At 38.8% G+C, this 19,489-nt stretch overlaps 1 protein-coding gene across 3 annotated transcripts in view; it reads left to right on the plus strand.

Moving 5' to 3' along the window:
- KIF15 (kinesin family member 15) overlaps positions 1-19,489 on the plus strand; it is a 56,860-nt gene extending 37,371 nt beyond the window's left edge. For all 3 annotated transcript variants that reach the window (XM_086366310.1, XM_086366311.1, XM_086366312.1), the window contains exons 20-35: positions 1,004-1,169; positions 3,621-3,771; positions 3,933-4,018; positions 5,019-5,088; positions 5,468-5,554; positions 6,103-6,207; positions 7,143-7,265; positions 10,075-10,221; positions 10,738-10,839; positions 11,136-11,300; positions 13,190-13,299; positions 14,448-14,514; positions 15,842-15,879; positions 18,077-18,242; positions 18,480-18,611; positions 18,872-19,489. In XM_086366310.1, the coding sequence (XP_086222436.1) occupies positions 1,004-1,169; positions 3,621-3,771; positions 3,933-4,018; positions 5,019-5,088; positions 5,468-5,554; positions 6,103-6,207; positions 7,143-7,265; positions 10,075-10,221; positions 10,738-10,839; positions 11,136-11,300; positions 13,190-13,299; positions 14,448-14,514; positions 15,842-15,879; positions 18,077-18,242; positions 18,480-18,611; positions 18,872-18,934 (1,778 nt within the window). In that variant the 3' untranslated portion in view covers positions 18,935-19,489. The remainder of the gene's footprint in view (positions 1-1,003; positions 1,170-3,620; positions 3,772-3,932; positions 4,019-5,018; positions 5,089-5,467; positions 5,555-6,102; positions 6,208-7,142; positions 7,266-10,074; positions 10,222-10,737; positions 10,840-11,135; positions 11,301-13,189; positions 13,300-14,447; positions 14,515-15,841; positions 15,880-18,076; positions 18,243-18,479; positions 18,612-18,871) is intronic.

Consider the following 19,489-nt stretch of genomic DNA (forward strand, 5'->3'; position numbering starts at 1 on the left):
TTAAATTAGACTAGATGAGTAATAGTAATATAAAGGGTCATTTTCTCCAAGACTGCTCTCAAAAAAATGATACAAATATTTGCTTGAAGTTTGAAGACCACTTTGAAAATGCAGTGTCTTAAATGCATGTGATGAATGTTTTAAGAGTTTTAGTAGTGACAAAAAAAGCATAAATTATATATTTGTATATATTTGTAGATGTGGAAGTGTCATTTAATTCCCAGTTTTTCCAGTTTATGTCTCCTTTTATCAAAGTATTTACAGTAGTTTACTAAGACAAAAAAGAGAGCCATTCTCTTTTGTTTGATCTGTTAAAAAGTTGCCCAGTTTTAATTCCAGTTGGAGTTTTTTTAAGAAGACCAGAGTGTTTAATCTATGTTGGAAAGTTCTGGTACATCTCCAAAGGGTTTTCAAAAAGTAAAGATTAGGTCACCTAAAGTATGTTAAAATCTCTTGCATTTTTTCTTATATTAAGAATTTTGATGCACATTCTACAGGAGAAATGTAGAAAAATCAAATGACCTACACGTGAGGGTCAGATATTAACTTTTTTGGGGGGTAGGAATATATCAGAATTCAGGCTTCCTTGGTGGCTCAGTGGTAAAGAGTTCACCTGCCAATGCAGGCGATGCAGGTTCGATCCCTGGGTCAGGAAGATGCTCTGGAGAAGGAAATGGCAACCCACTCCAGTATTCTTGCCTGGGAAATTCCATGGACAGAGGAGCCTGGCCGTCTACAGTCCATGGGGTCACAAGAGTCGGACACAACTTAGCGACTAAAACAATATACCAAAGTCCATGGGTGAGGAAGAGGAAGAAAATGGAAATCCCAGTGTTCCTGGGTACCTCCCAGTTAGTAGTTCAACATTTTACACTCAAAACGGTCTCTTCAGCTTGTTTTTGCTGATTGTGTGAAGGGTACCTATCAAATTTATTTGTCTGTTTTGTAAAAATGCATGTGACAAAAAGCCTGTTTAGATTTATTTTGTGTTTCTTTGTTTTAGTTTTGAAAAGTGAGGTACATGACCTGCGAGTCGTTCTTCATTCTGCAGACAAGGAGCTCTCTTCAGTGAAACTGGAGTACACTTTATTCAGAGAGAGTCAGGAGAAAGAACTCAACAGCCTTTCCGAGAGACACATGCAGGTCCAGCTTCAACTGGATAATGTCAGGTAGAGTTCTGTTCTGCTTTCAAGTTGCCTGATTGGCTTGTCACCTAGGACTACTTAAAGCACAAGTGCTGTTTACCCAGCTCAGGCTAGTTTAAAAAATTCAGGGGTAATTTATTGGGACTTCCCTGGCTGTCCAGTGGTTAGGACTCTGTGCTTTCACTGCTGAGGGCCCAGGATTGACACCTGATCAGGGAGCTAAGACCCAGCACTCTGTTCCAGGTGGGGCCCAGCGTGTGGGGCCACAGGGGGAAAAAAGGGTACTTTATTGATACTGGGAAGCCCCAGAGGTGATTTTGGTTTCAGGGACAGACTAGATTGAGTCTCAAACAACATTGTCAGTATGCACTCCCTTCTCTGCCCACCACCCCTGCCAAGCTTTTCTTCCTGTCTTCCTCACTCCTTCGGTGCTCTGTTTCCCTCTGTGTATTGCCCTCGTTCTCTTCTCCTGTTAAGAACCTTCCTCTTTTTGACAGGGAACAGACTGCCTCAGACAGCTCCATCTTCTGTCTTCTGGTGTAACAATCCCTGCAAAGAAATAGTGTCTTTCAGTTGCCATATGTCAATCCCAGAGAAAATTGCGGGTATTCTTACTGGAGTCATCTGCTTACTTTTGGACCAGTCATTTACCAAGGGTTGGCCCAGCCTGGGTGATGTGCCTGTTCCCTCTCTAGAGGGAAGGGTGTGCTCTTACTGGACAGTACAAGGTAGACCAGATCAGTAGTAGTCCCCGTTGTCCACCGGAACGCCAGAGGCTGGCTAGTCAGTCAAGTGCTGGTCATCTTGAAACAAAATAATCTTAAAGATGTAAACTGCTTGTTTCCACTTTTTTTTTTTTTCTTACTAATTTCAGCCTTTTGCAAAATATAACTTAAAGCTATCCTATGGTTTTGATGCTGCTTCCTGAGTATCGCAATAACTTAATAGTGGACATTTTGATCATGATACTCTGAGTGTGATATGAGTGTGACTCCTCACTCTAGAAAGGCTACTAATAGACAACCTTGAATTTAATTTTTATAGACTTTGCAAAGACAAAAATCTGTAATGCTTGAGTGGTTTATGAATATACAATAAGGAATTAAAAATAGAGGACAAAAACTTGAGGCCTGCAGGCCAAATCATCCATAGACATGTTTTTGTTGGACCTAACCAGTGTGGTGGTCAGGGTTTTTTTTTTTGTTTTTTTTTTAACTTCTTTTTATTTTATTTTTTAAAAATTTTTTGGTCACGCTGCACAGCATGTGGGATCTTAGTTTCCCAACCAAGGATTGTAGCTCGGAGTCCAAACCACTGGGCCACCAGGAAGGTTCCCCAGTGTGACTTAAAAAAAAAAAAGCATAACATTTAAAAAATTGAGATCTTTCCTGTAAAGATCCATATTTCAGCATCCTCTTAAAAATCCAACAAGTGGGTGGCTCTGGGCCCACATTCTTGCCTGGCAGCCATCCTTTAGTGGAGGGGGACCTGTGTTGAGTTCGTGCAACCTCCACTCCCCTGCACCATCTGCCGGCACCAATGCTGGTGATCAATGGCCATTTATCAACACTGGTGCACTGTTCCTTTTTCTTAGACCTGGCATTTGTTTTGAACATCTAAATCACGAAATCTTATCTTGGCTCTGTCATCAATGAATTTTGTGTGATCTTTTTGCACTCTTGAATTATTTGATGTTTTATATATACAATTTGTATCATAAACACATATGTTCCCCTTTCCTATATGTATGGTCTTTAGCAATTTATAATTTGCTGTTTCTGCTCTGCTTGGAGTTTGTGGAACCAGATAGTTCCAGATCTGTTAGCCTTCTGTATACAAGCTGGGACATCTGTTTTGAGTGGTCCAGAGATCAGTTCATTGTTCACTAGTTCTTGGATGAACTCTTGATGTTTGAGTGTGTCACTGTATGTTGCGAAGCAGAATGAGAGGGTGAAAACCTAAAAAGCAGTAAATAATAATCATGTGACTTAAAAAGATAGTTCTATCCTGAAGGAATTTATTCTCTTGTTCAGATCGAAGCCACATTTGCCATCTTGAAAAGTCTTTCTGGATTTGGAGAATATGTGCTGAGTGAATAGAGTTGAGCTAGCAATAAAATTAAGTCAGTGGCCAGTCTTTGGTTTACAAAGGGGTTAGGTTTGGACCTCCCTAAATGAGTCTCATCACCCGAAATTACCGATCAATTAAGCATGTCTGGTTGACTCCATGGGAGAAAGAATGAGGAAATAGGTGGCTACAGGCTGACACACTCACCCTGTCTTCTCCATCCCCCTCACACTAATGTTTGTGCATCATGACCATTTCACACAAGTCTGTGAGAAGCTTTACATCAGTCAGGCTTCTGTAAGTTGGGAATGGTCTGTAAATGGGATCAGTGAACTGCAGATAAGTCTGGCGAGCAGAACTTCATTTAACGTCTCTATTTACATTTGTAAAAATGTTTTCCTGATAAAGATTAGAAAATGAAAAGCTGCTTGAGAGCAAAACCTGCCTACAGGATTCCTATGACAACTTACAAGAAGTGATGAAGTTTGAAATTGACCAACTTTCAAAAAGCCTCCAAAACTGCAAAAAAGAAAATGAAACTCTGAAATCTGATCTGAATGTAAGTTAAGAAAGGTACTGGTTATTGATGAATTTGTCCTGGATGTATGACTATTTGACCTATTCCTGACTTGTGTAATGGCCCACTGTGGCTACCACGTGGAAGGTATTCCGTGTGTTTGTTGACTACACGTTAAAATCTAATATAACATTGTCTTTTAGAATTTGATGGAGCTTTTTGAGGCAGAAAAAGAACGCAATAACAAATTATTATTACAATTTGAAGAAGATAAAGAAAACAGTTCTAAGTGAGTGCTATTTATCTTTCCCATGGTTGACTAGAATATCATTTACTACTACATTCTTTATCTTGTGGGGCCTTTTTTTTTTAATTGCTATAGCCTGTTAGGTTTTTGTTTTTTTTTTTAATTTCAAAATGAATACCAGATTCTTTTGTATAGACAGATATATAGAGAAACTTGATTTTTCAAAACATTTAATAACTGTCTACAGTATTTTTTAAATGAATAGTATTTTTTAAATGAATTGGTGGTGATTAGAATTCGGGACCTTCTGTAAATAAATCACGGTATTTATTATTGGAAGATGGGAACTGGTTTATTTCTACTATAAACCAGTGGAAATTATTTCTGTTCTTTTCTACTATTCTTTCTCTCTCTGTTCCTTTATTCTTCTGGTCCTTAACATGAATGCAGTTGTCTTTCTTCCCTCTCTCAGAGTCCTTCTCCTTGGTGATCTCTCTCAGTCTCTTCGTTTCAGCCAGCAGTAGGATAATGACTCTAGTAAGAAGAATTTGTGTTAGTTTATTCAGCAGATACTTGTAGAGTTCTTACTATGAGACAGATTCTTCTCTAGTTCCTGGTATACAGTAGTGACTCTTATCTATTTGGGAAAGATAGTTAACATTTAGTCATTCATTCAGATGCTTAGTGATAGCCAGCAAGCCAGGCACTATTCTAGTAAATGCCAGGACATTTAGAGGTAAGATGATGAACAAAATATCCGCACCCTTAGGAGGTTTAAATGAGAGATAGGTGATAAGTAAATGCTTCATGTTATGTTAGGGAGTCCTAAGTACTCTGGAGAAAAATAAACTGTCCTGGCACGAAACTGGGTTCTCGTTAAAATAACTACTGAAGAAACTAGTTTAAATTTCTGATCCGAGTGAAATGCGATTCCTAACACTGTGTAGGAAGTTCAGTTGCATTGAATGTCTTTTTCATGAATGGACTCAGTTCCCGTTTCCATTGAATGAGTCATGACTAGAAGATAATTCTTCTTTTCCAGAGAAATCTTAGAAGTACTTGAAGCGGTACGTCAGGAGAAACAGAAAGAGATGGCCAAGTGTGAGCAGCAGGTAAATATCCTATACTCTTAACTATGAAATTTGAAGTTTGTAACTTTTATTCCTGGTATCTAAATAGTTTTGTTATAAAAATTGTTCCAGGTTTCAGATATTGAATATTGGTAATAAAAAGATGGAGTTGGTTATATTATTTTCAGCTCTTGTTTTTCTAACCCCCAGATGGCTGTAATATTAATTTGTTGGTGGCTTCCTGATGGAGACCACAAAATCATTGTCTTTTGGCTCGACTTTTTATTTTCAAATATTATACCTTAGTGTACACTGTTTAATACGAAAAGCAGATTTCAACTCTTTTTTTTTTTTGGATATATATGCACGGTTAACTTTGTGATTTAATTCTCTTTCTAAAAATATTAATTTCCCCCCATAGATGGCAAAAGTACAGAAACTAGAGGAGAGTTTGTGTGCTAATGAAAAAGTAATCAGTTCTCTGGAGAAGTCTAGAGACGCTGACAAGGTAGGTTGAGGTTGAGGTTATAGCCCCCTGTGTATTCCTTATAAATGCTGCCTTCACATGCTGGTTTCCTGCTCCCAAGGTGATAGGTAGCCAGCATTTCTGTATGCATTTAGGCTGTGCTCATCTTCCAAAGTTCCTGGAGAATGAGGTCTTTTAAGTTAACTTTCCTCATAACTTGAAGTGCCAACTGTTATGTCACAACTGCAGTGTTTCTAAAACACATCTCTGCCCCCTTTAACTAAGATGCCGTTAATGCAACCTTTTCTCATTGATTGTCAGTCCCCTGATGTGAATAATTAGATATACATTCCTTTTATGTTCAGCTCTTATTCATTCATAAAACCAATGCAAATGATGAAAATATTAGAAAATCATTAAAATATAAATTGATAATATAATGTGATGATATTAATAATGTAATGTGACACACGATATTCTGCTAAAATAAAATTGACTTCTGTTGTCCTTTGGAAAGGTAAACTATTTACCATTAAAGAATGGTCTCTTTGCTGTCACTCGGTATGAAGATACCTTTCTGTCCTTGTCAGGAAGTTGTAACTGACCTCATGAGCCAGATCCAGGAGCTAAGAACCTCAGTCTCTGAGAAAACAGAAACAATAGACACCCTGAGGCAAGAACTGGAGGACATCAATGTAAGTTCTTTTGCCAACAAGATATTAAAATTGAGCACAAGACACAAATGCTTCACACAAAAGCAAGGTTCTGTGTTCACCCAGGTTTGGAAATATGTATTGGTGAGAGCTCAGCATGCTTGGGTATCTGCAGAACCTGCAGAGCCTTTAGTATGCTGACATGCTGTGTGCTTCTCAGGAAGGCAAAGTCACTTTGTAGTGTTCTCAGACCTCACTGACCTGAGAGAGTGCCCTCTCTGCACAGTAGGACATTGCTGATCCAGCCCAGATCAGAAACAGATTGGCTGTTGTCTCTGATTCTTAAGGGTATGTGGTGTTCCTTAATTGCTTAAAAAAAAAAGCATATTTTAGTGATGTTCAGAAATGTCAGTGATTTAAAAAATGAGTTTGTTTTTCTATTATTGGACTTTATCATTTCCTAAAGTAAAGACTTAATCTTTCTGCATATAAACGGTGATGCTTCCTCCGTGCCTTGGGTCAAGGTAAAGTTTTTTGTTAATGTCCCTCACTCCTCTGCTCCTGATGACAAAACCAGGTGTATTTTCACTGATACCTGCAGGATATCAGGTATCAGTGATACCTGATATCATTTCCTAAAGTAAAGACTTAATCTTTCTGCATGTAAACGGTGATGCTTCCTCCGTGCCTTGGGTCAAGGTAAAGTTTTTTGTTAATGTCCCTCACTCCTCTACACCTGATGAGAAAACCAGGTGTATTTTCACTGATACCTGCAGGACTTTTCCACTTCTCTTTTGGAATTTATACATTTACTGTTCCATTCCTTCATTCAACAAGTAGTTATTAAACTCATTTGTGTTAATCTGGTCAACATCTTAGAACTGAGACTCATTCTTCAGTTACTAGAGTATTATTACTCTAAAAATAAACTGATAATAAGGCAGACAGATCTTGTATCATAATTTTCTTTTCTGTAGGGCAAATACAACTCTGCTTTGGCTGACAAAGAAGAGAGCAAAGCATTGATCAACAGACAGGAAGCGGACATTCTGGATCTCAAAGAAGCCCTGAGACTGAGAATACTCTCTGAGGACATAGAGGTAGATGTTAACACATCATGACTCTTTTTGCTTTTTTTAGTTGTCAGTATGTTTATGTGTATATTCATGAATAAATATAAGACTTTTTAAAAGGAGTAAGTCATAATTAGGACCATTTTCCCTAAGGTATTACATAATTGGTAGATAACACTGAGCTTGTTATATTTTGTTTAGTTGATTTATCTTCATTCATTTGTGCTAACACCATGCTAAGTTCTTGTAACTAACTCTGTTCTGAAAAGGAAGCAGAGTGGAAATTACACTTACTTGGATGTAGTGGCAACAACAGGGAGCAAAGAAAGGGCTGATTAACTTCAGAGTGGCTTCTTGTGTTTTAGCTAAAACAGATTTTGTTTTGTTGTTGATGTAAATGTATTTTTTAAAATTAAGCAGTACTGTCATGTGGTTCAAACTTAAAAGTATATAAAGCAATATCCTTGTGTATCCTTCCAGAAATATTTTTGGCTAGTCCTGTATACCTTGATGAGAACTCACTATGTATACTGCTTTGCACTTGCTTTACAAATAGTTCTCTTGCTACCCATGAAACAAATTCAACGAGTATTTACTGAACCCTCCTGTCATACAACCTGTACTTGTTTTGCATTTGGGAATAGAAGAATGATTGAAACACAGTTATTTACCATGAAGCATGCAGTCTAACTTAAGAGGTAGATGTGTTACAAGGTAATAAAAGGCTTGGGATCCCAGAAAAGGAAGCAGTTATGCCTGGAGAATTCCTAAGAGCTCCCAGAAGGAGATAGTATTTGTACAGGACTTTGCTAGGGAGGGAAGCATGGCAGTTGTGAATGTTTGTGGAGGATCCCCATCAAGGGGAATAGTTAGTTGTGAGTGGCTAGAGATGCAAGAGCTTAGGCGGAGTAGTTTCCCGAAGGAGAACTGTAGTGACCCAGGAACCGCTCTGAAGTCAGCAAAATGCAAATTGAAATAAGAATTATTTTTTGATGTTATAACTGGTGAATATTAAGACTTGAAGATATGCAGAGAAAGAGGATTACTTGAACTTTTGGTGAAGTTTAAGTTCAACCTTTTGGGAGGTGATCTGGTAATAACATGTAGCCTTAAATTTTTTGCATATGCTTCAAATTTGCACAGTTAGAAATTTAGCCTAAAAGTAATAATCTAGATCTGGAGGGGGGCATGGCACCCCACTCCGGTATTCTTGCCTGGAGAATCACCATGGACAGAGGAGCCTGGCAGGCTACAGTCCATGGGGTCAAAAAGAGTTGGACACGACTGAGTGACTAAGCACATCACAAAATAATCTAGATATTAGAATAAGATGCATATAGTAGTGAGAAATTCAGGTCAATTAAAATATTTAGTGGAAGGTTAAATGGTACATCCATAAGATGAAATAGAGCCCACTCAATGAAAATTATATACAGTAAGTCACCTACAAATGAACGAGTTCCGTTTCAAGAGTGCATTTTTAAGTCCAAAAAAGATTTTTTGGCCGTGCTGTGTCTTTATCGCTGCATGTGGCTTTCTGTAGTTGTGGCGAATGGTGGCTACTCTCTAGTTGAGATGCTTGGGCCTCTCATTGCAGTGACTTCTCTTGTTGCAGAGCCCGAGCTCTAGGGTGTTTGGGCTTCAGTAATTGTTGCACATGAGCATCACTCCTGCTTTTACACTTGCTTCTGGACACCCTGGGCTTGAAATAAAGATACTGTACTGCTACTACTATATACAGTAGTATACAGTGAAGTGCACAAAAGCACAACCATTTGCAGAGGATGCACACCTGTGACAATGTGTGCCAGACACCTGAACTAACTTCCATGATTGGACATGCAAATATACATTTACACCTTTGAAAGGTCACAACTTGAAGGTTCATATGTAGGGAACTTACTGTCATAAAAATAAGTATATGGGGAGATCTTGTGATCTATCAAGTATATGTGTGCATACTATGATGTATATGTAATATTGTATGTTTAATGTATATGTAATATACACTATTATACACACACACACACGCACGCATACATGCACAGGGCTTCCCTGGTGGCTCAGACGGTAAAGAATCCACCTGCAATGTGGGAGACCCAGGTTTGATCTCTGGGTTGGGAAGATCCACTGGAGAAGGGAATGGTTAACCACTCCAGTAGTCTTGCCTGGGAGAATCCCATGGACAGAGGAGTCTAGCAGACTACAGTCCATGGGGTCTCAAAGAGTTGGACACAACTGAGCAGGTACCACTTTCACTTTCATGCATGCATATTTGGAAAGTTAGGTGGAACAGATGCTGCTCTAATTTGGTAGAGATTACATACACTGTGGATGTAGGAATTGTGCATGCAACCTCTGGGACTTCTAATTATCTCTGCCATTTTCTATCAAGCTGCTCCCCGGAAACTTTGATGGCCTGTGACACTCTAACACAATTAGCTGAGGAGTACTTGTCTTTATAACTGTTTACCTTCCCATGTATAGAATCTATTGGAGAGACAGCAGGTAAACTAGAGACCAATGCCTGGAGTCCTCCCAAGGCGAGAGAGAGCAGCTTTGATTCCATGGGGGTGAGGGGAGAGAGGAGCAGAGAGCAGTGAGACTTCAGTCTGGCTACTTAAATGAATTTACTGTAATATTTATCTCTAGATGTGATGACTTAAATATTAACTGCTTGGTTTATCTTATAATGGATTAGCATACAAGCCAAAAAAAAGTTTTCACTTAAAACTTTCCTAGCACTTTAAAAATCCTGCATAGTAATGATTTGTAAATTGATATTGGAGTGACACAATTAAGAGAGTCTTCTTCCGTGGGCCTTGTCCCCTAACAGAAGGACATGCTCTGTGAGGACCTGGCTCATGCCACTGAGCAGCTGAACATGCTCACCGAGGCCTCGAAAAAGCACTCAGGGCTTCTGCAGTCGGCCCAGGAGGAGCTGACCAAGAAGGATGCCCTCATCCAGGAACTTCAGCATGAGGTGAGATGCAGGGGGACCATTACTCAGGATGGGCATGGGGGTGGGGGAAGCACGGCTGCATTGTGGTTGAGCTATGAGGTCCCCACCTTGGGTAATTCTCCTCATTCAGAAAAGCAGGCTAACAGGGTGTGTAGCTGGGCTCTTAACAGGTTGCTTCTTTGTGTTCAGACTTGCATGGCTGTCCTCCTACCCACCCTCGACCCTTGACACATGCCAGCAAGTTCTGACTACTATGGCAAAAGGTTATGGCTGACTTCCATCCTCATTTTGGCTATTGTGGTTTTATATTTTGTAATTTTCCTCAGATAACCCTGTGATTACTTGTGAAGCTTAAAAAGAAAGTTTCTTTTAAAGTGGAAATAAATTTGTGAGAGAAATTTCAAATTATCAAACAGGTCATGAAAAAAATAACATAAGAAGTCCATTTCCACATGCCCAGGGAAGATTGTCTATTCTAATTGGATCATGTCCCCATGTTATTATCTAATCTGTAAACTCCTGTTCAATTTTCCCCAGCTAAATCAAAAGAAAGAGGAAGTAGAACAGAAAAAGAACGAATATAACTTCAAAATGAGGCAACTAGGACATGTGATGGATTCTGCTGTCAATTATCCCCAGGTACTTTTCATAAACGAGTGCATTTCAGGAGGAATAAGCGATTTTGTGAACAATGAAAGCTGAAAATTGCTAAGACTAGCTTTGTCTTTACAGAAAAAGATTGTCACAAACACCTTCTCTGTTTTTTTGTTTTTGATGAAAAGGTACCAGTGTTTTATTTGTTTTACTTGGACAAGAATTAGGATAACAAACGATGTGTGGCCTGTGTATTTTCTTCATGTGTGACATATACATTTACCATGAAATCTTTGTAACTACTTCATCAGGTATTTGGATGAAATTTGATTTTATTTTAGAGCCCTAAAACACCACCACATTTTCAAACACATTTGGCAAAACTCCTGGAAACGCAAGAACAAGAGATAGAAGACTGGAAAGCCTCTAAGATTTCTTTGCAACACCTGATAACAAAACTCAATGAAGAGAGAGAAGTCAAAAATGCTGAGATTCTCAGGATAAAGGTAACTGGGTAATTTTTTTCAATGAATTTAATGTTGCAAAATAAGCAGTATCTTTCATGATGACTGAGGATCCACAATTCAAAAGGAACAAAACTGAAGTGTAAGATGCAGAAAAGTTTTCCTCTCAGCCCAACTCCAAGCTACCTGGTTTGCTGTCCCTGAAAGTTCTGGGTGGAGTCAGTTTCTGAGAGCTTTTCAATGCATGTATAGCCAGGTGTTAAAACAGTCTCCCTGTCCCTTTTTTTTCCCCTTGTGATGGTGTCATATCATACAGGCTGCACCAGCTACTCTCATGACAGTGCTGTGAGGCTTTTAGATCTTTGCTGGTTTAATAGCTGGAACACATTATCTCGTATTTTTTAATTTGTGCTTTTATTATTAAGAGTCAGATTGAGCATCTTTTAGTTTTTTGCTTCTATGAGCTATATATACTTCATCCATTTTTCTGTTGTTGAACTTTTTCTTAATGAGCTACAGGTGTTCTTCGTATATTAGAGAGATTTGCTTTTGTCTGTGATAGTGAAAAAGTGCTTTTCTCTTGTTTGCCATTTCTTTAAAGTTCCTTCTAAGGTTTTTCACCTCACTCGTGGAGGGTATGGTTTTTGTATGTGGGAGAGTGTGTTTAGGGCGAGGTTATGGCTAGAAGGTGTGTGAAGGAGTGCCTGGGTAAGTGTAGTGTGGGTGTGCCTGGGTAAGTGTAGTGTGGGTGTGGGGGGCAGCGGGTAGGGAGGGTGTGATGCTCCACAGAAGATCGTCTGTGAGCTCATCGCTCTGCAGTGAGTATTTGTTTTAGAACAAAATTACCTTACTATGCGAATAGGATAGAGGGGATCATTTTTATTACCCAGATCGATACAATCTTGGTACTTAGAAGAAATTGGGTCAGGTTAAAAGAAATAAAAAAATAGATAAGCAGAAGTAAATCAATATGGTTGCTCCAGGATTTAACCTGGTAGGTAGTCCAGGGGTTAAGAATCCCCCTGCTAATGCAGGGGACACAAGTTGGATCCCTGGTCTGGGAAGATCCCACATGCTGCGGAGCAGCTAAGCCCATGCACCGCAACTGCTGAGTCCATGCGACCTCGAGCCCATGCTCTGCAACAAGAGAAACTTCTACCATGAAAAGCCCAGGCACTGCAACTAGAGAAACCCCTTGCTTAGCAATGAAGACCCAGCACAGCCAAAAATAGATAAATAAAATAAAAAAGAACATTCCTTACAGACAAGTATTTATTTCTTCTGGATGGTTGTGTTCATGATTTTCAAGTTAGAATACAGTTAAGTGTTTTGAGGCTGTGGCACATCAGTTTTTTTAAAAAATTAGAATCTATGAAATAGAATCAAATAGAATATTTACCAAAGTAGATAACTTTTGTTCATCTTTTCTCATAAAGGAATTTTAATGATTTAATTAAATCATTAAAATCAAGTTTAATTTTGATGTGATTTTTTGTTTTGGTGCCACAACAAGGTCTTCCTTGCAGCACACGCGATCTCTTGTTGTGTCACGCAGGCTCCAGAGCCCTTATGTTTAGTTGTGGTGGCTCACAGGCTTAGTTGCCCCATGGCATGTGGGATCTTTGTTCCTCGATCAGGGATCAAAGCCCATGCCCCCTGCAACGGAAGTCTTAACCACTGGACCACTAGGGAAGTCTGATTTGTGTGATATTGATAAAGGACTATGTTTAAGACAGTAGGGATATGAAAGTCAATCACATTCCCAGCCCCCAAGAGCTTCTCATCATCTCCTTTTTAATCCAGTGATATGCAGAAGAGTGTTCAGTGCGTGGAGGGAACTTAAAACACAATACCTGTCTTAATATGCCTGGGGAGCAGAATAATGTCTACTATCATATGTTTTCTGAAAAGACCTGATTTGCTGTTTTTAGGAGCAGTTGTGTGAAATGGAAAACCTCCGCCTGGAGGCTGAGCAGTTAAGAGAGAAAAACTGGCTCCTGCAAGGTCAACTGGACGATATCAAAAGACAGAAGGACAGCAGGTAAGAAAGAGCCTCAAGAGCTCTGTGGGCTGAATCTTGGCCTGCCTGGGTACCACTGAGTGAATGAGGTCGGAATAGGTTTCACAGCGTGTGCGATGTTTCTCGATGATCCAGGAGCTGCTTCATCAGTTGCTTCTCCATCAGGTCTAATGAGGGGGTTTTCCAGAGATGGAGAAGGTCATCATGATCTTGCCCACCCTGATGACCTTTTTATTGCTGTAGAGCTGTTGAAATTAATTTCAAATATGTGAAATAAATACTTGAACTAAACTTTCTACTTGTATCTGAAAGAGGGGTTGGAGCTTGGGGAGCAGATATGTCAACAAGATAAGGCTTAAGGTTCTGCCTGCAGAAAAAGAATTTCCTTGGTTTTGCTTCATGGCTTCCAGTGGAGAGAAAGCTTCTGGGAAGAACTTTATAGAGGGGTGTTCTCTTAGGTCTGGGTAGGTGAGTGTGTGTGTATGTGTTGGTTTTGACTCAGGCAGCTTTCTAGTTGTATCTGCTAATGGCCCAGCATCTTGTCAGGGGCAGCCACACCCGGGCTATGTCCTCTCTGTTGCTTGAAAGCCGTGTGATATTGGACTAAACCTGAGTCTTTAGCACTGAAAGCACAGATTCCTAACTACTGGACCACCAGGAAGTTCCTCCTAGATGGTTCTTTCAAGTTTTAGTGAGCAAAGGAGATGGTAATTTTATTAAGCGTCCTCTTCTAGGGATTTACCTTCCCCTTCTGAGTGATTCTGATGTAGGTAGCTCCTAGTCTGCTCACCTAGTTTCCATATGCTCCACCCCCATGTCCAGGCGCATTAAAGAAAAGCATTGTACATCGTATACTGTCTTTTATCAAGAGTTAGTTTAAGCGTGGAACACAGAACATTTTCAGGTCATTTATAAAACCACAATTTAAAATACTCCATAGCCTTGTGTTCCTTATATGAGGAGCCATACAGAACCTTCTTCATGAAAGATTAGAAGAAAGTTACAGCCCAGGGGTCAGCCTGTTTGATAACTGATGTTTCATTGGAGCAGTCAGATTCCTTCATTCAAATACCACACACCTTGGCATTGTTGTATGTGTAGTAGATGTGGAATTGACTCTTGAATAAATTTGACAGTGTTTTCCCATCCTCCCTTCCTAATCTCTGTAGCAGACAGAATCATTCAGACAGTCAACAGCTGAAGAATGAAGAAGTGATCAAAGAAAGACTTGCTAAAGTATGATTTTTTTTTTTAATATAATAGTTGTTTTCCTTGTCTGAGACATGCTTTTATAATTAGCATTCATGGTTATATATTTTAGAAATCATTTTATTATTGAAATTTTGTCTTTTTTGTATTCCCACTGTTAAGTTTGATATTTATCATCATTATTTGGCTATAGTTGAAAATTGAGAGTGAAGTAGTCTTCATGCCTAAATAGTAAGCCCATTGTTCACATAGAGTTCTCCATTTAGAAGCAAGTATCCTATTTGAAGCATTAAAGGGCACAGTACATGTGTGTATTTGGGATTATGGAAAGGGATATCCTCCCATTTTTTTTTTTTTAATTTGAAGTATAGTTGATTTACAGTATTGTGTTAGTTTCTGGTATACAGCAAAGTGATTGTTATATCTATATGTGTATTCTTTTTCATATTCTTTTCCATTGTGTTTTATTATAAGATATTGAATATAGTTCCTATACTATACAGTAAGACTTTGTTTATCTGCTTTACACACAGTAGTCTATATCTGCTAATCCCAAATTCCTAATTTATCCCTCCCCCCCTTTCCTTTTTGGTAACCAGAAATTTGTTTTCTATGTCTGTAAGTCTGTTTCTGTTTCATAAATAAGCTCATTTGTATCATTTTTTTAGATTCTATCTATAAGTGATACCATAAGATGCTTGTCTTTGTTTGACTTACTTCACTTAATATGATAATCTCTAGTGGAGAAGGCAATGGCACCCCACTCCAGTACTCTTGCCTGGAAAATCCCATGGACTGAGGAGCCTGGTGGGCTGCAGTCCATGGGGTCACTAAGAGTTGGACACGACTGAGTGACTTCACTTTCACGCATTGGAGAAGGAAATGGCAACCCACTCCAGTGTTCTTGCCTGGAGAATCCCAGGGACGGGGGAGCCTGGCGGGCTGCTGTCTATGGGGTCGCACAGAGTGGGACACGACTGAAGCGACTTAGCAGCAGCAGCAGGTCCATCCATGTTGCTGCAAATGGCAATATTTCATTCTTTTTTTATGACTGAGTAATAGTCCATTGTCTATATGTACCATATCTTCTTTATCCATTCCTCTATGATGGACATTTGGTTGTTTCCATATATTGGCTGTTGTAAATAGTGCTTCTATGAATACTGAGGTATGATTGTATATTAAAAAGGATGTTGCTTTTTTTATTATTTATCAGTATTTTATATTATTATAAAATAATATTTTATTATCATGGTTTTATTACCATGAGTGGACTAGTTACTTTCATTGTTTTGTTTAGCAATGTTAATAACTTAAGCCATTTTTTCTTTTTCTTTCTTTAATCCTCTTATAGAATAAATTGGTGGAAGAAATGCTGAAAATGAAAGGAGAGTAAGTACACTCTTGTAATTCAAGTTGTTGTTGACCTTTTCTTTATTAATACCAAGCAGTATTCCTCTAAAGGAAGAAATAATTATTATAACCACAAGGTAAGAAAATTCTTTGCTTTCTGTAATAGTGAACACAGTATGTGAACACAGTAGGTGGTTACAAAATTCTTGCCTTAAATGCCTCTTGCCAAAGGGGTTCCTCGTGTGAAGCCATTAAAAAAATATATATATCTTAAAGAAGTAAGTGCCAGGAAAACTTTAGTTTCCCTGGGGCAATTGATGGGTTTTCGCTTCTTGGACAGTGTGACCAATGAGAACCGACCAGATTTCCTTCTCAACTTCATTTAAAACCTTGAGGCCCTCTCAGACCCATAGATGAATACTCTGAATTCTTCTGGTCTTGACTTTAGGTTTCTTTATATGTTCTCTATGGACATAATTTTATTTTATTCATTTAGTTTCATGTTTTAACTTATGTAATCTTATAAACTGCCTCAGTTCAGTTCAGTTCAGTTCAGTAGCTCAGTCGTGTCCGACTCTTTGCGACCCCATGAATCACAGCACACCAGGCCTCCCTGTCCATCACTAACTCCCGGAGTTCACTCAAACTCATGTCCATCGAGTTGGTGGTGCCATCCAGCCATCTCATCCTCTGTCATCCCCTTCTCCTGCCCCCAATCCCTCCCAGCATCAGAGTCTTTTCCAGTGAGTCAACTCTCTGCAGTGTGGTGGGTTCAAAAGGACTTTATCAGGGGAAAAATACTCAGAGGAGTGCTCAAGATTGTGCCTTAGCCAAAATTAGCATGCCTGCAGGGCAAGTTGAGAAAAACCAATATCTGGCAGTGGCATAGAGATAACCATGCTCAGCTCAGACCGGTTATTATTTACTAATTTTGGGGAACTGGGTGTGCTTCTCCTCTGCCTTTCTTCTCCCAAACTGAGTTTTTATAAAAATTAAATGGGTAGGAAACTGTAGTGTCTGCCATGCCACAAAGCCTTTTTTTTCATCAAACAAAAGCAAAGTACTTAAGACAAATGCAGAACAGCTCCAGGTCAATTAGGAAAACATCAGTGCCACCCACACTGTCCTGAGGTTCCACGGAATGTAGTCTGAAAACACTGCCCCAGGAATTGTTGGCTCTAAATGATATATTCTGTGTATTACATCATTTAAATTATCAGTGTTGTATTCCATATGCATTGTAAAATAAATTAAAAGTATTTGTTTCTTTGGGAAGGTTATAGGATTAAGTTAGTTTTGTGAAATTCTGTATAATTTTTTGGTAATCCTTTTTCCTTTCCCTCTTGAACACTTAGTTGTTTTTGAACACTTTTTCTTCAACTTTTTTTTATATTGGAGTATAGTTGATTAACAATGTTATGTTAGTTTCAAGTGTACAGTAAAGTGATTCAGTTATATGTTTCTGTTCTTTTTCAAATTCTTTTCCCATTTAGATTATTACACAATATTGAGCAGAGTTCTTGTGCTATACAGTAGGCCCTTCTTGGTTATCTATTTTAAATACAGTGGTGTATACATGTCCGTCCCACACTCCCCATCTACTTCTCTCTGCCACCCTTTCCCCTGGTAACTGTAAGTTCATTCTTCAAGTCTGTCAGTCTGTTTCTGTTTTATAAGTAAGTTCATTTGTATAATTTTTTTAGATTCCACATATAAGCAATATCATAGGTTATTGGTCTTTCTCTGTCTGGCTTATTTCAATCAGTATGACAATCTCTGGGGTAACCCTTCTTTTTAATGTTTATTTTCAAGTGATAGTTGCATAATGTGCACATCCTTGAAGAAATGACTACTCTCCCATCGTCTGAGAACCAGTTTTTGAAATCAGAAATGATTACTCTAAGGGGCACTGAATAAATCTTGCAGACTCTAATAATACTTAAGTAACAGTTTCCTCCAAGGGCTACATCTAAAAATCTGCATTCTAACTTTTTGTTGTCTAAAAAAATGGATTATGGAACTTTGAAAAATGTAAGTTTGGGGTAAGCAAGCATTAAAAAAAAAAAAGCTTATATTGCAACTCTTGCTATCTTCCTGTTCTGTCAGAAGGGGAGGACTGAATATTAGTGATACTTTCAAATCAAAATCCTGGGCTTGGGTGACAAATGTCTGATTTGAGTACTGTCTTATACTTGTGTCCCTTTGGAATATTATAACTTGATAGTTACCATTACAGCCTAGAGCAGCTCCAGAGCACCCTTCAGAACAAAGAGACCGACTACCTGACGATGACTGAGGAAGTCAAACGAGTCAGAATGTTGGAGTCTAAAGCATTCCAAGAAAAGGAACAACTGAGATCAAAGTTCGAAGAGCTGAAAGAAGAAAAAGAGAGAACATGCCAGGTGCATTTATGTGTTGGTTTTATGAACAGAGCCGATCAGCATAAGGGTGCTGGCTGGGATTGGGCACCCTGTAGTTGAGAGTTGCTCAGAGCACGTAGAGATGTGTGGTCACGAAAGCTGGGAGCCTGGGCTCTGTTTCTCCCTCCCTCTCCTCCTGGAAGGCATGCAATAATGTTATTTTAAATGAAAAATTCAAAGCAGCTCATTTTTACCTTCCCTGTATTGATTTCCCTACAGGAGATGGAAATGTTAAGGAAACAGGTGGAGTGTCTGGCCGAGGAGAATGGAAAGTTGGTGGGTCACCAAAACCTCCATCAGAAGATCCAGTACGTAGTGCGGTTGAAGAAGGAAAATGTCAGACTTACTGAGGTAAACTCCTGATTGTTCTAAATAGGCTCATGCTGATTTTTAAATGATTATTTAATTAAAATTTAATTATTGAATCACTCAACTGCTTGGAAAAAAAGTTGGCCACTGCTAGTCCAAGCGTAATTCGGTTATCGTACCAATGAGATTCTTGTTTACCGTTAAGAGTTTATCAGTGGAAATTTAAACTTAATGAATTCTGAGAACACTTCTTCCTATAAGAATTAGAGCCTAAATTTTTTTTCTTTTCTTTTTCTTACCAGGAGTCAGAAAAGTTGCGTGCTGAAAATTTATTTTTAAAAGAAAGGAAAAAGAATGAGCCATAAAGATCCTGATCAACTGCCTACCTTGTTGGGAGACTTTTTTTCCCCTTTTATAAAAGTAAGAGCTACCCATGCCTACTTAGTAGAGCTGAATTAAGAGCCATGACTATTAATGGTGTACCTGGGGGCAGGGGGTGGGGGTGGTGGCTGACCCTCAAGTTTCTGAACACCGCATCTGTACATACCTGTGGCAACTGGCAGTCTGCAGTTAGAGGCTGCCATTTCAAAGCTTTTAAAGTCACCTGTAAATATTGGAAAACCTTTTCCTTTTTAAAATAAAAGCCTGTAACTGAGGCTTTACAGGGAAACAGGGATGTTGGCCAGATTAATTTTTTCCTTCTATACTGCCATAATCTCCTTTGAGTCTTGCATCAGAAACTCCAACAATATTACAGGGGTTTCAAAACTTCCAGTGAAGTTAGTGACTCCGCAGTGTGTATGGATAGCAGACTTGTTAATATAGATTATTTTTATATTCCTTGAAGTGTTCTCAGGAGCCTTTTTTGTGACTGTAAATATGGCCTTTTTTAAAATATAATAAAATACTTTAAAAATATA

Source organism: Bos grunniens, chromosome 22 (genome assembly GCF_055505025.1).
Source record: "Bos grunniens cultivar Pamir isolate PY7600 chromosome 22, Bosgru_T2T1.0, whole genome shotgun sequence".
Classification (NCBI taxonomy): Eukaryota; Metazoa; Chordata; class Mammalia; order Artiodactyla; family Bovidae; genus Bos; species Bos grunniens.